The 17987-nt window shown below is 55.2% G+C and overlaps 8 protein-coding genes across 8 annotated transcripts; 3 read left to right on the top strand and 5 right to left on the bottom strand.

The window, feature by feature from the left end:
- Nucleotides 1-621: 621 nt before the first annotated feature.
- CPAR01_01005 (uncharacterized protein) lies at nucleotides 622-909 on the bottom strand (the record flags this gene model as incomplete). The annotated part of the gene is made up of 1 exon (XM_060485295.1): nucleotides 622-909. The coding sequence occupies one exon, from the start codon at nucleotides 907-909 to the stop codon at nucleotides 622-624; it is 288 nt and encodes a 95-aa protein (XP_060356152.1).
- Nucleotides 910-2071: 1162 nt separating this feature from the next.
- Nucleotides 2072-2449, bottom strand: CPAR01_01006 (uncharacterized protein; the record flags this gene model as incomplete). Its single annotated transcript, XM_060485296.1, has 1 exon — nucleotides 2072-2449. One exon carries the CDS (start codon nucleotides 2447-2449, stop codon nucleotides 2072-2074), a length of 378 nt encoding a protein of 125 aa, XP_060356153.1.
- Nucleotides 2450-3692: 1243 nt separating this feature from the next.
- On the bottom strand, nucleotides 3693-3902 carry CPAR01_01007 (uncharacterized protein; the record flags this gene model as incomplete). The annotated part of the gene is made up of 1 exon (XM_060485297.1): nucleotides 3693-3902. The coding sequence occupies one exon, from the start codon at nucleotides 3900-3902 to the stop codon at nucleotides 3693-3695; it is 210 nt and encodes a 69-aa protein (XP_060356154.1).
- Nucleotides 3903-4786: 884 nt separating this feature from the next.
- On the top strand, nucleotides 4787-5616 carry CPAR01_01008 (uncharacterized protein; the record flags this gene model as incomplete). Its single annotated transcript, XM_060485298.1, has 2 exons — nucleotides 4787-5204; nucleotides 5312-5616. Coding segments are annotated over 2 exons (723 nt in total), but the record flags the coding sequence as incomplete, so codon positions are not given.
- Nucleotides 5617-6155: 539 nt separating this feature from the next.
- On the top strand, nucleotides 6156-8036 carry CPAR01_01009 (uncharacterized protein; the record flags this gene model as incomplete). The annotated part of the gene is made up of 3 exons (XM_060485299.1): nucleotides 6156-6668; nucleotides 6746-7386; nucleotides 7442-8036. The coding sequence occupies 3 exons, from the start codon at nucleotides 6156-6158 to the stop codon at nucleotides 8034-8036; spliced, it is 1749 nt and encodes a 582-aa protein (XP_060356156.1).
- A 1011-nt stretch (nucleotides 8037-9047) lies between these two features.
- Nucleotides 9048-10994, bottom strand: CPAR01_01010 (lysophospholipase; the record flags this gene model as incomplete). Its single annotated transcript, XM_060485300.1, has 1 exon — nucleotides 9048-10994. One exon carries the CDS (start codon nucleotides 10992-10994, stop codon nucleotides 9048-9050), a length of 1947 nt encoding a protein of 648 aa, XP_060356157.1.
- A 1191-nt stretch (nucleotides 10995-12185) lies between these two features.
- On the bottom strand, nucleotides 12186-12806 carry CPAR01_01011 (uncharacterized protein; the record flags this gene model as incomplete). Its single annotated transcript, XM_060485301.1, has 3 exons — nucleotides 12186-12411; nucleotides 12478-12543; nucleotides 12667-12806. The coding sequence occupies 3 exons, from the start codon at nucleotides 12804-12806 to the stop codon at nucleotides 12186-12188; spliced, it is 432 nt and encodes a 143-aa protein (XP_060356158.1).
- Nucleotides 12807-14413: 1607 nt separating this feature from the next.
- On the top strand, nucleotides 14414-17946 carry CPAR01_01012 (uncharacterized protein; the record flags this gene model as incomplete). The annotated part of the gene is made up of 2 exons (XM_060485302.1): nucleotides 14414-17355; nucleotides 17409-17946. The coding sequence occupies 2 exons, from the start codon at nucleotides 14414-14416 to the stop codon at nucleotides 17944-17946; spliced, it is 3480 nt and encodes a 1159-aa protein (XP_060356159.1).
- Between the last annotated feature and the right edge of the window lie 41 nt (nucleotides 17947-17987).

Consider the following 17987-nt stretch of genomic DNA (forward strand, 5'->3'; position numbering starts at 1 on the left):
ACTTGGTACGCGAGCCTGTGTGTCACCTCCGCAATGGTAGCGGGTAACCAGTATAAGAAGTCCCGCATTTTGCAGCAACTGCCGAGGCTTGTCTTACGTCCTGAAGCAACATTCAACATCCACCCCCATTCAAAGTGTGCCAGGTGACTGAGGCTGAGGGCGTGGTCCATCAAGTCGGCTAGACGCCGGGCGCCGACCGCTTCAGAGGCCGTTCGCGCCCGCGTTGCCGCCCATTGTCACACCTCGCTGAAGCGGCTTCGGTCGGCGGGAGGTTCCCGAGTCAGTCCTAAAGCGGAATGGGGCGATATCGGAGGCTGGCCAATCCCACTGGCCGCTGGTGGAACCATCGTCTGGCGTCTGCCATCCGCCAGCCTGCCGTTCCTTTACCGTGCGGGATTTGACATCTTACTTCATCATTGCCCAATCTTCGGCGATGGGCAGATGGGCCTCAAGGTCAGCCAGTGAGCTTCTGGCCCCGGCTCTGGTCCCATCTATTCAATGGCCGGAGGAATGCAGACCGAGATAAGTGATGAGCTCGGAGGGGTGGGGACATTGAGCTCACCGGGTCCCGACGATGAGATGGATGTGGCACCCGCTGCCCGCTCCCGCCACCCTCTTTTTTCATGTTGTGCAAGGACGGCAGGCGCCATGGACAAAGGTGGTTCGGTCCGATCCTGATGATGTGCTGAACAGTCGCGCTGGTTGGACTATTCCAAAAGTCCAAACCGACAATTTGAGAAGGCGAATTTCAATGTCTGGGGCGGTAGAGAATCCATAGCTGAGAGAGGTTCGGCTGTAAATGTTGATGTTGTTTTTCCTGCACATGCCATGCAGGCCGACAAGAACAGACGGCGCGACGGCTATCTGAAGCGCGAATCCCACCAGTATGTACGCACGTCTTTCGTGCATATGCCGCTAATCATGGACACACCTTGACTGTGCCAGGTCGTCGACTCGGCGCAGGAGAGGTCTGGAAGGACGAATACAGGCATACCGTAGAAGTGGATATTTGCCGGCTGAATGGTCAATGGTGTTTTGAGGCCGGCCCTTTGTCGATGGGAATGCCGGAGTTGCAACGTTGATACACACAATAGAGGCATAGCCACGGTGTAACTGGCAAAGGGTGGCTGGCAATTCGAAATGCGACTCTCAATACTGCCGTCTCTGCCAGCCAAGGCATCTCAAGAAGCAACGACGCGATGAACACAGCGTCTTTCACCCGTGATCCTTGCAACTGGCAAACTTAACAAGGGAAAGCATGTTTTGACTTGGGCCGTTGCATCGCATGGCCATCTGAGTAGACAAAAGCATTGCAAAACATGCAGCAAAACGTTGCGGCCTTCATCTCGTTCGAGGGGAAGTGCAGATGCAGCGGGATTGTGAGGTGGATGATGATTCGTGAATCAGGCCAAAAGAAAGAAAGACTCAAGTGCTAGTGTGGGGGGATGAGCGGAGACCTATCGGAAAGGGAGTTGCGGTGAGGCTGGCGGTATTTTCCGGTGAAGTCAGACTCATTGGTTGAACAGGTGGGCGAAAGGAGTGAGAAAGTGAGAGAAAAGATGGACGAGCATTCGGTTCTTGTTCGTGGGGCAAAAATCGGTGGATGTGACCGACTCACAGGCAGCGCGCAGCGGATGGGATATCGTGAGTGAGTAGGAGAGGTATCGACTCTGTCGAGAGACAGCTTCAGGCTGGATTGGGGCAAGTTAGCCTAGCGAGCCCAAGCAAGGTAGATGCCGACCTCAAGTCCAATCTTGCACATCCTTGAGGATAGACCAATGGGTTGTTGAGGTATTGCGTAACGAGATAGTGCTCTGATCTCGAGTCTGTAGGTTTCCAATGAATCATATTGTTCATTGTTCTCTCTGCATTGGGCTGTTGTTGATGTCCGACTAGAGCGCGGATAATTAGAAGAGGAACCGAGCCATTGGCCCAGGGCTGTGGGGGTTGACAGCCCCCGCTTGGATGCATTGGAGGTGCAGTAAAGGGTTTGGTGGTCAGTTGTTAACTTGTTGGAGACTTGCAGTTGCAGGCTTGCAGCCCGAAGCCTGAAGGTGAACCAGCGACTCAGCTAGCCGATCTTGTTACTCGGTGGGCGGAAGAGCAGGGAGCGGGCGGGCGGGACGAGACCTGACCATGAGACGAGGAGGCACAGCGTATCCGTACAGCGAAAAGTGAAGGAGACGGTGACAGGGACAGGACAGGGTCCACGTGGTGCGCATGACATGTCTTTCTCTGCCAGGCCCGGTTGGTGTTGCATCGCCAGAGTTGCTTCCCCATTGTCCTTCTCGTCATGATTTGCTCTATGGATGCGGGTGTTTTGATATCGTTCCTCGCTTCCATCAGTCAGGCAGTGAAGAGGCAGGGTTAGGCAATACGCGCAAAACGGCTGGCTGTATGGAAGGGGATGGAATCTCGTGAAGTGTAGTTTTGCGGCGACAGAGGTCATTGACTTGGGTCTCAGCTGCTGTTTGGTTTCCGAGCTTCTCCGTAGTCAAGCCGCACATGCCAAGCGGACAGGACATGGCTAGACGCCCCCTAGCCGAGACACCGAGGACAGACGTTCACACCATTCCTCGGTCGGTGAGCATATTGGCTCGTTGAAGATCATCGGCCGGGCCGCGCGACTCAATTGATGGGCTGGGCTGGGCTGGGCTTTATTGACTGGGCTGCGAATCCTGCGCGAACGCCTGGATGTCTTTGAATATCGGGCGCATCTGTTGAATCTTCGGGTCTAAGTGAGGCCATGCCAGATCGTAATGCGAGAAGTTGTCCTTGTGAATGTGTGCGTACGGATATGTGTGCATGCCTAAGACAACGGATCTTTCAGTGTCCTGGACATTTCTGCCCTGCCCTCTCCGATCCCATGCAATGGTAGTTCTACCTTGCCTTTTGACTTGGAGCTGAAAGTGTGGACACTGTCGCAGTGATGGCTGGGAGTCTGGGACGCTTCAGCAATGACCCCATAATTCTACTCGATTCAAGCATCTCGTTTAAGATCTAAGGTGGATCGCGGGGGAGAAGGGTGAGCAGACAAGAACTGGCTGGCCAAGGTAACAGGTCAAGGTACGGATGCTCTGTGTGGTGGTGATACCTAGGCTGACGGTTGGTGGTAGACTGGATTAGGTGAGGTGGTCAGGTATTAAGGTAGGCGGACGAGACAAGACGAGAAAACGCCGATGGGAGAAAAAAAAAAGACTAGAGGTTCGGAACAGAGAGCGGCGGTTTAGCGGTTTAGCGGTTTGGCGGCAAGAGCAACCGTCGTATTTCCTCTCTCACCTGCCAACCCGAGACAGGTCTCCCGTCCTCCATGCGTGCCATGGAAGCTCACCGTCGGGCAAAGTCACTTCCCTGCCAAAATGACAGCACGGAGTACCTTGAGGTCTTGGATAGGGAAGGTGTCCCCGCCACGGCGCAGCAAACTGCCCGTGGCCCATCGTTCCATCCCACTTCACACCTCGCACCTTCCCACCTTTTGCAGAATCTGGTGCGTGCGCGTGTGGAGGTGAAAGGTCACCACCCCCCAGTGGCCCCCCTGGACCCTTCCTTTGACGTGCCAGGCGCTGTTTCCCCCTCCTTCCCCTCCAAGGGTTAAGGAAAAAAAATTAAAACGGTGCCGGGTCAAGCGCTCCGCGAAGCCTGACAAGTGAGGTTGTCGACTTTCCATTTGCTACCTTACCTATTCCTGGATGTCAGGTAAGGTAAGGTAGGTAGGTAATGGGAAAGAACGCTGGAACAATAACTACCTCAATATGCAGTGGCTGGTACAAATGCGGGTGCGGCTTCCTTTCCGAGATGTTCCAAGGTCGGGTTAGTTGAGGTGAGTTGGAAAGAGTGCACCTCAGTTCCTTCCTTCCATTAGGTTGAGTGACTGAGTCCAAGTGACTTGAAAGAAATAGCATGAGGCAAAGTACCTGCCTTGGGTATATCAGCAGCCACCACGGAGACGAGGTACTTCATGAGTACATACCTTTCTCTACCTAGGTAGCCCAGAATGCAGATGCAGATGGCGATGTAGACAAACCTGAGGTGCACCATGGGGTAGCAGGTGAGGTGGGCTGGCCAGATCGAATGGAAGCTGACTTGGAGGTTAAGACTGGCACGACTAGGCTCGGCTGGGCTGTGTCGTGCGACTTACTACTGCGCACCTGCCTTTCTCTGCTCCGTACGAATGAATACCCGACGACTGCTTCCTTGAGCCCATTCTTCTCTCTCTCTCGTGCTCTGCCATAGTTTCTTATTCATTTCTTGTTCAACTTGCAAGTGCCTATCATCCTACATCCATCTCCCCGAAAAAAACGATTGAGCCATTCAGACCTCAAAGCTTGCATTGCATTGAATCTCGCATGGACGTAGTCACCTAAGGTGCAACGGAGAGTTGAGGTGAGCGAAAACCTTGTGTGAAGAAGAAAATATGATGATGTTCACACTCATCCACGAATGGAGACTTTGGTGAAGCGTGATGCTGGAAAAGAAGAGGAACCCGGTCCTCTTGTTCTTGAGATATCCACACCTGCCAGTGCAACGACTCAGAAAACTTGAGGAAAGGACCGGGGGCCTCGACTCTGCGGGGATTTCTTTACCTTACCTACCACGCGTCTTGGCTTGTGTACTCTGTCTCTCTGTGTGTCTCGCTCTCTAACTCCCTTTCTTAGCAAGCAGAGAGTAAAGACGGACGAAAACGAAGCAGCAAACATCTTCAGATACCTTGAACCATAAGACCCGGTGAACGGAACATAGAAAGAAGGCCGACTACCTACAGAGCATCATCAAAGAACCAGAGTAAAACCGCTCAGCGTCGGCAAGCAGCAGCAACACAAGAAAAACATCAGACCGAAACCCGGACCCAGACCCGCTCGATAAAAGTCACAACCCTCACCTGGATCAATCACTCAGCACCAAAGCCCAAGCATCGAAACTCTGTGAACCCAAAATCCACAACATCCACGATCCCTGTCGCAGGGTTGTCTCGTTTCTCAGTCTCGTCCCTCTCCTTCCTACCTTGCCTTGTGCTACACCTCTGCAAGTCACTCGGTTCACCTCAGTCGACGATACTCGCTCGTTACCTACCAATAAGGGCTTTTTAACCGCCGTATCTGTTTTCCGTGTATCTCTGACTGCAAGAAACTCGGAGAGAGGTTTAGTTGTACCGGCCCGGTCAACAGATTTCCATCCATCCATCCATCGATCCATCCAGACTGTAAGTATGTATGTCTCTCTTTCCACCTACGTAGGCCCAACTTCCCCCGTCCCCTTCACCCGTTCCCATCCCCATCCCTATCCCGGCCTGAACTGATCGGTACCTTGCCAGAAGTATCCATACCTCGTCGCTTTTTCTCTTCTCCCACCACAACAACAACATCCAAATCCACGCAATCGACATATTGGAGAAGGTTTTGCACCAGCCAGAGGTACCACCAGCGACCAAACCATAGTCCACTACCACCTCCACCACAACCAGCCCACCACCACCACACTACTGCGTACGGGCACTACCAGAGGTTCAGTACCACCTCACCTCCCGATCTCAATTCCCAGTGCCGTACCTTACCGGGGGTCCTGGTCCGTGCTTTCTTCGCTCTTTCCCTCTCCGGTGCTCGGTGCACGTACCCTTAAATCCTGACCGACCGACCTTATTTTTATTCGTGCACCTTGGCCTCGGCCCTCATCCTCCCACCTTCACACACCTCGAATTGAGACGGTCGTCCACCGAAACCAAGTCTGATTGTCCTTCTTTTATTCTCGACCGTCCCTGCGGTGGTTTCTTCCGGTTTCCGGGTCTCAATTGGCATCATTTGCCCTCGGCGCATTCTCTGTTTGGCTGCTCCCCGCCTCCGAGGACCCGTTTCTTTTACCCCTCACTTTTCTCTGGTCGCTCTTTCGCGTCGGTGAATCTCGGTGGGGCACCACCACACAATCTGCCCAACTTCAAAGAAAAGGCGCGACAGCCAGACAGAGCCAAGTGCGTGTGTGTATGAGAAGAGAAGGGGCGCGGGAATTCCACTAGCCACCCTCTCTTCTTCTCGAAACTCTTTTCTTCTTCTCTCTTCTCTCTCATCTTTTCCGCCACATACAATTACACCAACGTACACCGAGGATGGGTCAAGGGTAGTTGCTGCTGTGACAAAGGGAATAAGACAACACAACCTGCAAGCATGCATCCGGCTCCGAGTCTGTTAGAGGCGCCTCCGAAGAATGGCAGCGAGGAGTCTGGAAACAGACCCCAAACTGGCTCACCTTCAATGTCTCATCATGAGCTGCCTCAATCGCAACAGTCTCCGCTCCAACAACAGCAGTCATTGCCAGCGCAGCATCAACCGCAGCAGCAGCAAACGACTCCTCAGCACCAGTCCCAGCAACCTCCTCCCACCCCCGGTCAGTCGGCTTCTCCTCCACTGAGGAAGGACACCAACTCGTCCATATCAACTCAGGCCACGGCGGCATCCGCTGCCACCAATATGTCCGTGGACACAAGCAACACATCGTACAGTGCCGACACCTCTCCTAACTTAACATCCATATTCCATGTAAAGGATGGCTCCGACGTCTCTAACCGGGTCCGCGCGAGCAGGAGGCGAACCGGTCCTTTGTCCCAGCAACAGAGAGAGAAAGCCGCACTCATCAGAAAGCTGGGTGCCTGTAATGACTGCCGCAGAAGGAGAGTTGCAGTAAGTCACCCGTGACCCCTTCACGTCTTTATTATCAAAAAGTGCTCACCCCTGCTGACAATCCTGCCCTTGCCAAGTGCCATCCTAGCCATCACAACATGACATGGGAGGATGCCGTCAGGAAATATCATAGGTCTCACAGTCCCAGCATCCAGGATATCGCCCCGTCTATGGCTGGCCAGCGGCCCCTCAGCCCAGCGCCGGCCCTGAACAACAACAATGTGAAGTCAATGTTCACGCAGGACCCCGAGGAGATGGAGATAGACTCCCCAACGCCTCCTGGTGGTCACCGGCTCAGCGAGTCTCGCATTCGCACGCCACTCCCGACCGGCCCCAGGCTCGACAAGCCTCCAATTTTGCCTGGTATTGATAGTCTTAAATCTGACTTACAGACCAATGTTTCGAGAATTCTGTCTACTCCCAGTCGGAGCCGCTACTCAAGTGCGCAGGCCTTGCTTCTGTACTGGCAGGACGACCCTGATTTCAGCGTTGGAAGCTCCGTCAAAGAACTTGGAGAAGTTTTCGACCAGTATTACCGGTATACGTTTTCGATCACAACTATTCCGTCTGCTTCAGAGGCCTGCAAAAGCCCGTGGAGATGGCTCTCGCGCAAGATTACCGACTTTGTGGAGGACCGTGATCAACGGGACGTTCTAAAGATTGTCTACTACAATGGTCATTCCTACTTAGACGGCAACCGGGAAATGGTGCTCGCCAGGTGAGTACTTCTCAAGTAGCCTTCTCAGGAGGCTTGGAACCTAACGTCTTGCCAGCTCAAAAGACAAGGACAAGGCCGAGACTATCCGGTGGAGTGGTATTCAGCAGGTGCTTGAGGAGGCCTGTTCAGACACTCTGATTGTAATGGACGCCGCATTCTTTCCATCTTCTAAGATGCACCGCCAGCAAGGTGTCTTGGAACTGGTGGCTGCTGCTGTATCCGAGGAGCACTTCGATGCCCTGGATCGATGCACGTTTACCAAAGTTCTCACCGAGCACCTAAAAACACGCGCGTCACAACGATTCACGAGCCCCTTCTCTGCCGCAGAGCTTCACTCAAAACTACTGTCCAATTATCCTTCTCTCGTTCAGGATAGGAACCCTGAAAAGGAAACGATCACCAGCTTTCCGTCTCCGCTCCATATGCAAATGTCCGGAAACGCTCGACTACCCTCAATTCTTCTCGCACCTCTTAACATTGGTCCCTTGAGGACGAGCCTTCCGTTCGGTACAGAAGGTCAGCAACTGGTACTGTCATTCCGGATAGGAGACGAACCGATCGACATTGACAACTGGACCGAATGGCTGAGAATGATGCCCGAGGGTGTCAAGGATGTGAGGGTTGACGGCCCTTTTCGACCATCTAGATAGGTTTCTGGTGGATTGAGACATCCAAGAGACGGGAAGCTGGGTCACTCGAGACGGGCGTCGAAATAACCTGACGGTGCTTTGCCGCCGCATTATACGTTTTATCAATTCTCTTAGTCCTACTTCGACAAAGGACACCATCAGGGGGAAACGACGAGGCTACGGAACAGACCAGACGCTGCGTAGGTTAAAACTTCACTGTCAGGCGCCACAGTTTGAGTTACTCAATGAGTGATCAAACCGACCCGTCTCCGCCGAAACCCCTGTTCCTCTCAGAGCCCTTTGCTGGGCCTGCTTTTACGCGTTAATGACTGATTTTCACGACATTGCATCATTCATACCTCCTCGTTAGGTCTGGGAGGCGAACGGTCGGAGTCGGGAGAGTCATACATATTATTTTTCCACAGCAAACAACCGGGCGTCCTGGTCAATCTACACAGGATTTGGGAGGAGGTCCGGTATTGGGGGCGAGAGATTTCACACAGCCTAGCGAGGAGTAGAGCGTGTGGTATGCTCGGCGTGGGAAATATCACAGGAAAACGGGAGGGGGAGGAGCACAGGAGCCGTGGTTCTTCCAATGGCATTACATGCAGCCTGTTGATGCAGTCATGTTTTACATGGAAGGACGTTTGCATTAGTGGATATCCCCAAATTCGCCTTTTTCAAGACTACGCATCTCTCTCTTCTCTCTCACACACACTCACATTTCTCTAATGAGTCTTGCAAACAGAAGGTCTTGCTTCTTCTCCAGCGTCTCTGGTTTTAACCCCCCCCCCCCCCGTGTAATGAATATGTCCGTGATCCTAATGCTGACCAACTCCAGAGCAGTGTCCTGTTTTCCTGCTCTCAAGGGAGCGACGGTGGTGAAGAAGAGTCCAAACATGCCCTCCTTATCCTCAGAGGAACAATGTAGTTTCAGAAAAAAATGAACCCAATGCCAGCCGTGATGTTCCGTAATGTTGTATCAAAGAAAAGGCCGTTAATGCGCAAAATCTCATGATGAAAACCAAACTCTTAGATCGCCAGCACCAGCACCGCCGCCGCCGCACTCAACACCCCAGTCGCAAAACTGACACCGGTCCTCGCGGCGGGACTATTGGCCTCAATGTTGCCAATCGCAAAGGTGGGGTTATAGTCCACCTCGCGGGTATCGAGCGTACCGTTCCAGCAGTACCGCGAGAAGCACTGCGCGCAGGCGTCGGGCACGGTCTCGCGGGAGCGCGCCATGCTGCGAGAGAGCACGGCGCAGGCTACGCAGACGGGCCACTGGGCGTCGAGGGTCGCGTTGCCCTGGGTGGCCGAGTCGTAGCCGTTTTGGATGATTGCGTCGCGCTGGTCGAGCTCGTAGCTGGGATCGAAAGTCGAGACGTTGGAGTGTGCGACATAGGGAGCGTTGGGGAGGTAAACAACCAAGGGAGGCACGCGCTGGTTGCCCGAGAGGGTGAAGTTTGAGGCGTTGCAGCCAAAGAACGTCGGGCGGCGGTTGAGGCCTAGGTTAATGAAGGTGTTTGCGTCCGGGACGGGGGGGAAGAGGGTGCCGTTTGCGATGGGCTGGGCGACGCGGTCGTAGGTTGCGCGGAGGGCTGTGCCATTGGGCCAGTTGTAGTTTGTGTCGGCGGAGGAGTCGACGGCGAAGATGACGTCGACGGCGCGGTTGGGTTGGATCAGGGGGTGGAGGGGGATGTTTTGGAGGTCTTCGCCGCCGTCGACGAGGGAGAGCTGGGTCTGGTTTGCGTTTACGTTTGTGCGCGGGTTGTAGCCGTAAAAGGGGTTGGGCACGTATTGGGCGATGTCGTTGTTGTCCTGGTCCAGGACGTTGAGGATGGTGGTCAGGGCGGACTGGATGAAATCGGGCAGGCCGGCGGAGGAGAGGTTCTGGAGCATGAACTGGTTGAAGAGGGAGGAAGAGGTGCCCATGACGAAGCCGGCCTGGTCGAAGCCGCGGACGCAGGAGCCGTTGTCCGGGATGCGGCCGGCGGAGAAGTTGGAGGCGAGGTAGCGGAGGGGAGCGAAGCCGTAGGCCGTGTTGTCCCAGGTGCCGAGCTCAAAGGGGTTGAACTCGTAGACGGTAGCGTTGAGAGAGATGATGCGCTCGTTGGGGGCGCGGCCGTCGGCGACGAGGATAGGGAAGGGCTGCTGGCCGGACTGGAAGTCGGGCTCGTCGGCGATGGACGAGAAGGTGTAGGCCGGCCCGCCGTCAGTGGCGTTGATGAGCTGGTAGGAGAGAGCGCGGCCCCAGTAGTCCGTGATGGAAACCTCGAAGCCTTGATCCTTGGTATCGACTTGCTTGGCAACATCTCTCCAGTACTCGGCTGTGTTGAGGATGGAGAGGCCGGATTCTTTGGGGCCCGAGAAGATAGACCGATCGAATTTCCAGACCGCGGATCCCTTTGAGCCGCGCTGCAGGTCGACCACGGAGGAGAAGTTGTTCGTGAAGATGGAGCCGACGAGCCATCCACCACCAGAAAGACCGGCAACGTAAGTGGCGGACTGGAGGAGGCCTCCGATCTGGCCAGCTGATGTCGAGTTGGGGGTCCGGCTGTCTGCGGCAGCAAGGAAGCCGGCGCCGTTCATGAGGGCCCGGTACCCACCACCTGACACGGCAAGGGCGATGTTGGGCAATTGCGATGATGATGAGCTTACACGGTCAATATAGGCACCGGCATCAAAGTTGGGAATGCTGACGCGAGTTAGGAACTCGCGCATGGGTTCGACTGTGGCGTTGCGGCGAAGGGGGAGCCATGCTGTCTCGTTCGGCGACAGGGCCGATGCGGACCGGATTGTAGGACGGGCGGACGGGCAGTCGACGATCGCGGGTGCGTAGCCTCCCGAAGGCGAGTTCGGGAGGGCGCGGGGGTCCAGGGCCTCCATGATGAGCCCGGCCGCCATTGGCTTCACGGGATCAACCGCCCACACCGGGGCAACGGCAGCTGCCACTACCAAAAGGGATGAGAGCATCATTGTATGTGAATCCTCCTTTAGTCCTAGGCCTATTGGAATAGTCGAACCAGAAGCGGTGGTTTTGTAAGTGGGCGAACAGAAGGGAAGCTTGAAAGGGGGTATCAAAAAGAGGATGGGGTTGTGAAAGATATACGAATAACCCAGACTCCAAAATAGAAAAAGGATGGATCGGAAGGGACGGTAGAGATGGGCGACGGATGGACACTACTAGTAATAGGATCCAGCGATTGTCGACCTTGTGGGCATGGCCCAGCGGCTGTGCGGTGCGGCGACTTTGACGGGGATGAGGAAGCTTCGGCCTTTTTCACGGACCCGTCGAGCTAAAGAAGGTTTTCGCCTGGTGTCGGCCGGTATGACGTCGAATTGGAGAGTTTTTGAGTGTGAGCGCGGTCCTTCTTTTTAATCGGACTGAGACGTCGGGATGCCGTGGTCTTTTTTTTTGCTACAAGAGGGCCCCTTGTTGGCCAATGCTTGGTTGCTAATGGAGGAGCGATGCGATTTGACGGGAGGATCAGTTCCTGCGTTATCCAAAGTGGGTGTTGGGATGAGTTGTCAATGGTGAGAGCTAGGATTAGTAGCTGAGCTCCCAATGACCGTTCCCAGACGTGACGACGTTCTGCGAGAACGAAGTGGACTTAAGGTTCGGGAGATAGGCAGATATTCAATCTCAGGGTACTCAAGCGAAAAGAGAGCGTGATCCAGCGGCTATTAAAAGGGATTGCCAACGGCGGAGCATTCCACGATACGACAGTGGAGTCTGAGTCTGTCCGTGAACCTGGACAAGGTCTTTGATTGAGGTGATCTTTGATCTGACCCTGTGTGCCGTATCCGTAAAGTTTCATGTGTGGACTGACGAATAAGAGGGAGATGAGTACTGTGTAACCCGCAGAGCCTGATAAGCTGGGCGTGCTGGGCAGCTGGGGCGGGATGAGATGAGTACGCGGAAATTGTGGCTATGGAGCGAATGGGAAGATCCGGATCACCCGGCTTGGCTAGTGATGATGTGAGGTCAGGATCCAAAGGAGTCTTAGTACTCCGTACAGAGTTGTGGTCTGGTGCCCCAAAGAGGGAATTTGTAAAAGGCAAAAAAGGCGGCCTCTTTTTCTGGGGCGATCAGAAGCTCATTGGAAACAATGTGGAGTCGTAGGGATACGCGGGTGCCGAAGATGAGAGAATATCCGTAAAAGAGTACTACGATAGGGCAGAATTCGGTCCAAGATGCCGACGGGGAGATGAGAAGACAGTGAGCGCCCGGATCCGGATGATGCAAGGAGACGACAAACCCTGTGAGAGATTAGTACAAAACGAGAGAGAAGGGCGAGAGAGCACGGTAGCCCAGGGCGCGATGAGGTCAAGCGCCGCAGTGCTGAAGCGGCGGGTTCCACGGTCTCGGGTGCGGCGTTTTATGAGATGGAACCTGGTCACTCGGTGTGGCATCTCGCATGCCGCATTCTCTGTTCGTACAAATCATGTGCATCCGTAGAGGGAAAAGTACGAATACGTCGCCTTGCTGTCGTGTGCTCGTGCAAGTGTTGTGCTCGTGCCCGAACTGTCAGACTTGAGCACTGCCTTGAGGTGGTTAGCCATCAGTCGCAAGCCTCCTGAGGCGTTTGATGCTGATTCCCCTGCCATCGTCTTCCCCAATCCGGACAATATGTGACATTTCTCCCATCCGTGCTGACCGCAATTCCTCGGCATGCCATCGTATACAATACGGCACTCTGCCTCCTGCCTCCTGCCTCCTTTCAAAGCCCCCGCCATCGAGTAGTGGGCGAATGGCAGCGACAGATTTGTGTGGGTGAGACGAGGCATGCGTCGACACAGCAGGGCCAAGAACGGTGCCTGGAATCGATCGACGGCAACGGAAGAGGCGGAGGCTAACACGGTTGGTGTTGGTGCGATGCGTTGGCCTGCTGTGTGTGTGTGTGTGTGCCTGCGCCATCCCATTGCTGACTCTCATGCTCTGCTGCGGCTGTCATTGCTGCTGCTCGCCGAGGTCGCTGCCCAGCCCTGAGAACACACGGCAACGTAACCCCGATGGAAGTCTGTCGGGAAGTATGGAACGATATCCTACTCATGCGGACCTCTGAGTCTGTCCGAGCCCTTTCCAGGCGGAGCGCGCACTATATACGGAGTTTGTGAGGAGACGGCCTGCTTCGTACAGCCCCAGGTATGCAACTGTGCTTGAGTTTGCCATATTCCTTGAGCCTCGGGTTGCCCTATGGCCTGCATGAGCCTCCCGAGGGTCCAATGAAGGGTCGATCCCGAGCCAGCCACTACCGGAGTTTTGCTTAAGGGCCCCATGGCGTCAGAAGGTGCCGCCGCACCGCATTAGCGAGTGCTGGTGCGGGCAGACAAGCCTGTGTCTAGGGTGTGCCTTGTCAGAAGGGGCAGGCCGGAATAGAGTAGGTTGCAGATTGAGTGCGGGGAGAGAGATGCTCTCTATTGCCTGAGATCTCTTGGATACGTCAAAACGGGACGAGGATGAGTACGCCGTGCTTCGGCCAGGCGCGATTGATGATTCTGCGCGAGGTGGAATGTTTCAGCGTGGCCCAGAAGAGTCCACAGCAAGATCCCCTTTGAGCCACCTCGACGTCAGACGGTCGACACGCCGTTTGCTTGAACCAGGAGCAAGCATGGTGAGCGTTGGATAGGTGTAGGTAACAAAGCGATGCTGGTTCTAACGTCGCGACTAGCCAAATTCCATTCGTTAGAGCCTTATCAAAGAGGTTAGCGGCCTGAGGTCATCGTCACTCGCAAAGTATGTCATTTCTTGTGGATGTCACGGCGAGCGCTCTCTCGGCAGTCTAGGCTTGGCTGTTTGGTGTAGCAGACACGCATCGCTTCTGATGGATGTGGTACAGGTCGCGTGGGAGATGCCGTTGGTAAACGCATGAATTGTATCGTTGTTTATCAACAACACAATCAGGTGTTGATGCACTGCTTGCTAGAGGTCACACTGGCGTGATGGGAGATCCAACATCTTATTCGATGACGCGGTGTAGACTAGGATCGGGCGTGTTCTCGTTGTCAGCGATGTTGTTTTGACGAGCGAACAGAAGAAAAGTAGTAGACGGCTGGCAGATATCGGATCGCCAGGTGTCAAGGGTTTCCAGGGTCGAGCACCTGACATTTTGTGGAGTTTTCCCGGGAAAGGGCTGCAGCGTTCCGAAAGTGGACCCCTTTTGGAGGTTGACATGGCAACGGCAATTACGCGAAGCTCCATATCAACAAAACCCTCCGCCCGCTCTTCCCTGACTTTGAGCTTCCAGTTCAACCATCGCAGCATCATGTAAATAAACGACAACATACTCTCGACAACCACAGTGTACTAATCCAACCAGCAAACACAACCAACATCCGTTCTATCTCATCTTTGTTTTTTTTGCACTCGCCCTCAAACCCCACGCACACACAAGATGGAGCCTCAATCACCCCCTAAGCGTATTACGCGCTCCAGAGCTGCAAAGACTGCCGATACCACGACCAACACTAGAGCTACCAAGATCGTGACCGCTGCGGCCAAGGCGAAAGCCAGCGTTTCTGCCCCGACGCGATCGACCTCAGCGAAGAGAAAGACACGAGCCGATGATGCTGAGGAGGAAGAGCACACCGAAGAAGCACAGCAATCCGAGGACGCACCTCGTGCCACAAGAGCTACCAGAGGCCGCCCCAAGAAGACAGAAGAGCCTGCTATACCGGCAACAGCATCCTCATCATCAAGTGGTGTTCCTGGCCGAGCAACTCGTGCACGAGCTGCTGCGCGCCAGGTTTCTGGCACACTTCCCTCAGCTCCCAAAGATGAGCCAGTAAAGCCCACCCGTGGCCGGCCCAGAAAGGTGGCAGCTGAAGAATCTGCCTCTAAGGCAGCGGAGCCGGTGAAGAAGACGACGACGCGTACTCGCGCCGCACCAGTCACAGCAGCAAAGCCCGCCGTCAAGAAGACGGTAACATTCCAAGAACCCGAAAAGGAAAACATCGCTCCTGACGCAAGCAAGAAGACGACCGAGAAGCCCGCAGCTACCACTGGTCTCAGGGGCAGACCAGTACGAAAGCCTCCCGTTCCCAAGGCACCTCGATCGACCAAGTCCGCCGCCGCCGCCGCCTCCACCGCCACGAAGACGGACAAGACTCCTTTGAGCCCTAAGAAGGTTACTCAGGTCCCAATGCCTCGCGACTTCTCCGATGACGAGTTGGCCGGCCCGGACACACCCCCGCGACCAATGATGAAGAGCCCGACAAAGCCGCCCACTGGTGCCCTCGGATCCTCCAAGAAGCTCAACTTGCTGCCTGCCGATAAGACTTCCGACTCAGAGCAGTTCCATGATGACGAAAACTCCACCAAGCCTACGGAGAAAGAGGATGAAGTCACAAATGCTCTTGCTTCTCCCGCCAAGAGACTTCCCAACTCGCCTTACCGGGACTCGATGAAGTCCCCGGCTAAGCGTGCTGAGGGAGTGTCTCTGAAGCCTGCAGCATCACTACAGGCGAGCGGCGAGAATGGTGCCGCATCCTCATTCAAGTCATCTCTGCTTCAGTCGCCGGCCAAGCGTCCGCAGTCCGCCATCAAGCCCTTTGCTCTGCCCTCGACCAATGAGGGCGAGAAGAAGGTTTCCAACTTCAAGGCTTCTCTGCTTCAGTCACCAGCCAAGCGACCCTTGTCTCCTATCAAGGGTATGACCGCAAAGCCCATGGAGCGACTGGAAGAAATGCAATCTCCCGCCACAAAGCCTCTGTTGCTGTCCACACCCACTGCTCTGCGCCCTGTCAAGCGATCTTCCGAAAAGCTCATGGCTGAAGAGTCGCATGCCGATGCCGAGGATGACGAGGAGCTTGATGAAGTCGCCGAGGCCATGCTCAACGAGTCCATTCATTTGGAAGAGCCGATGCAGTTCCCCGGTCGCCTTTCAGCTGTCTTGCCAAGGCATGCCGACCCCGTTCTCAAGAAAAACATGCCTGTTCTGGAAGCCCCCACTGAAGAACTGAAGCCGGCTAAAGAGATTGACCATGTTCAGCAGTCAGAGGGACCTGCAGAGGATGATGTCTTTGTTGACGGGGCTACTGAGGAGGGTTTGACTTCGGACGGGGAACCTATGATGGTCGACGACGAGCCTTATTTCCAGCCTCAAGCCGCGGCTGCACCTCAGCTCACTCTTCATGCCCCCAGCGGCATTTTCGGCCTCCGCCAGAAGGATATGGACCCGTACGGCAACATGGAGTCTGACTCTGATGATGAGCTCGCCAACAGCCCCAGAGTTTCTTCAGCTCACAACATGGTTCTTGCCACCCCCGCGAACTCTCGACGAAGCATGGCCAAGTCTCGGGTTTCCAGTGTTGGCTTCACTCCCTTGGCGGACCAACTCAACGCTTGGTCTGCTGCTAGCCCTTCCAAGACACCGAGACGCCCCGTCACTCCTGGACGCTCGGGTGCTGCCACTCCTCGCGCCGAGGATTCTCCCCTCCGAAGCACTTACTTTGAGGATGAGATGACTGTGCGCGCCGATATGGACGCTCAGAATGAGATTGAGGCTGCTATTGAGGCCGAGATTTCCGCCTCTGCTGAAGCCGAAGATCCCGAGTTTGACGACCTCATGGTCACTGAGGAGGACATGGCTCTTGCGGCTGAGGCCAACGAAATGTCTCTGATGGAGCCTGAGGAGATTGATGAGATTGTCAACACGTCCAACAGCTTTGATGACACTCTCTCTGAGGCAAGCCAAGAGTATGGCGACGAGAACGACATGCCCGTTGACCCCGCCATGTTCGGCGGCGATGCGTATGTCCCCCCAGTGACTCCTAACCGCATTCTGGCGCGCGAGTTCTCCACTGTCTCCAAGGTTCCTTTGAAACCTGCCGATGAGTCGACTCCTCGTCCCAAGAAGAAGCGTGCTGCCAGCATTTCCCGACTCCCAGTCAGCCGTCCAAGCCTGAACAGGAGTGCTACCGTCATCTCCTACTCGCCTGGCAAGACTCACAAGGATGAGGACGAGCAGAACGATAACGAGCTCGACTCTGCCCCCGTCACTCCGGCCAAGTCTGATGTCTGGTCGAGCCTCGGAACACCGGCGCGTACTCCCCGCCGGGACCTCAACCCAGGTCTCCTCCGTGGTGCCGTCGTTTTTGTGGATGTGCACACCACCGAGGGTGCGGACGCCAGCGGTATCTTTGTCGAGCTTCTCGGTCAGATGGGAGCGCGATGCGTCAAGACCTGGAACTGGAACCCAAGTGCTGCTGGCAACTCGGATGCCTCAAAGATTGGCATCACCCACGTCGTCTACAAGGATGGCGGCAAGCGCACTATGGAGAAGGTCAGAGAGTCCAATGGTGTTGTGCAGTGTGTCGGCGTGAGCTGGGTTCTTGAGTAAGTGTCTTCTAAGTCCTTTTGAATGCTGTCTGGCTAACCCATCGACACAGCTGTGAGCGTGAAAACGAGTGGCTCGAGGAGGCGCCATACTACATCGACACCTCCATGGTTCCCCGCGGAGGCGCGCGCCGTCGCAAGAGCATGGAGCCCACAGCGCTCGCCAACCAGAACGGCATGCTTGTTCCCACGCCCGTCAAGGCTGGTCGCGATGCCAAAACTGCGCCCAACACGCCCATGAACCGACGTGATAGCACGGTGTGGATGCACACCCCTTCAGACGAGGCTGAGGACGACGACGATGACTGGCAGGGCCTGATCTCTCCGGTTCCCGTCACGCCTGCGCCTGAGGCTCTTGCTCGGTATGCTGCAGAGACGCCTTCGGGGATGACTGAGTATGACTCTTCTCCCACCAAGACTCTGCACATGCAGACCTGCCCTCCTAAGCAGAATACCTTTGTCCAGATGGGCGAGGGCATTCTCAACAGAGACAAGGACGAGAGCGTCATGCAGCGCCTGATGGCGGCTCGCAGAAAGAGCTTGCAGTTTGCGCCCAAGATTGGAAGCCCCTTGGCCAAGGCCTGGCGCTAGATGTTGATTATTTTGCAATTGGTTTGTGGTTCTTTGTCCAC

Source organism: Colletotrichum paranaense (genome assembly GCF_030867605.1).
Source record: "Colletotrichum paranaense strain IMI 384185 chromosome Unknown Scaffold_1.1, whole genome shotgun sequence".
Classification (NCBI taxonomy): Eukaryota; Fungi; Ascomycota; class Sordariomycetes; order Glomerellales; family Glomerellaceae; genus Colletotrichum; species Colletotrichum paranaense.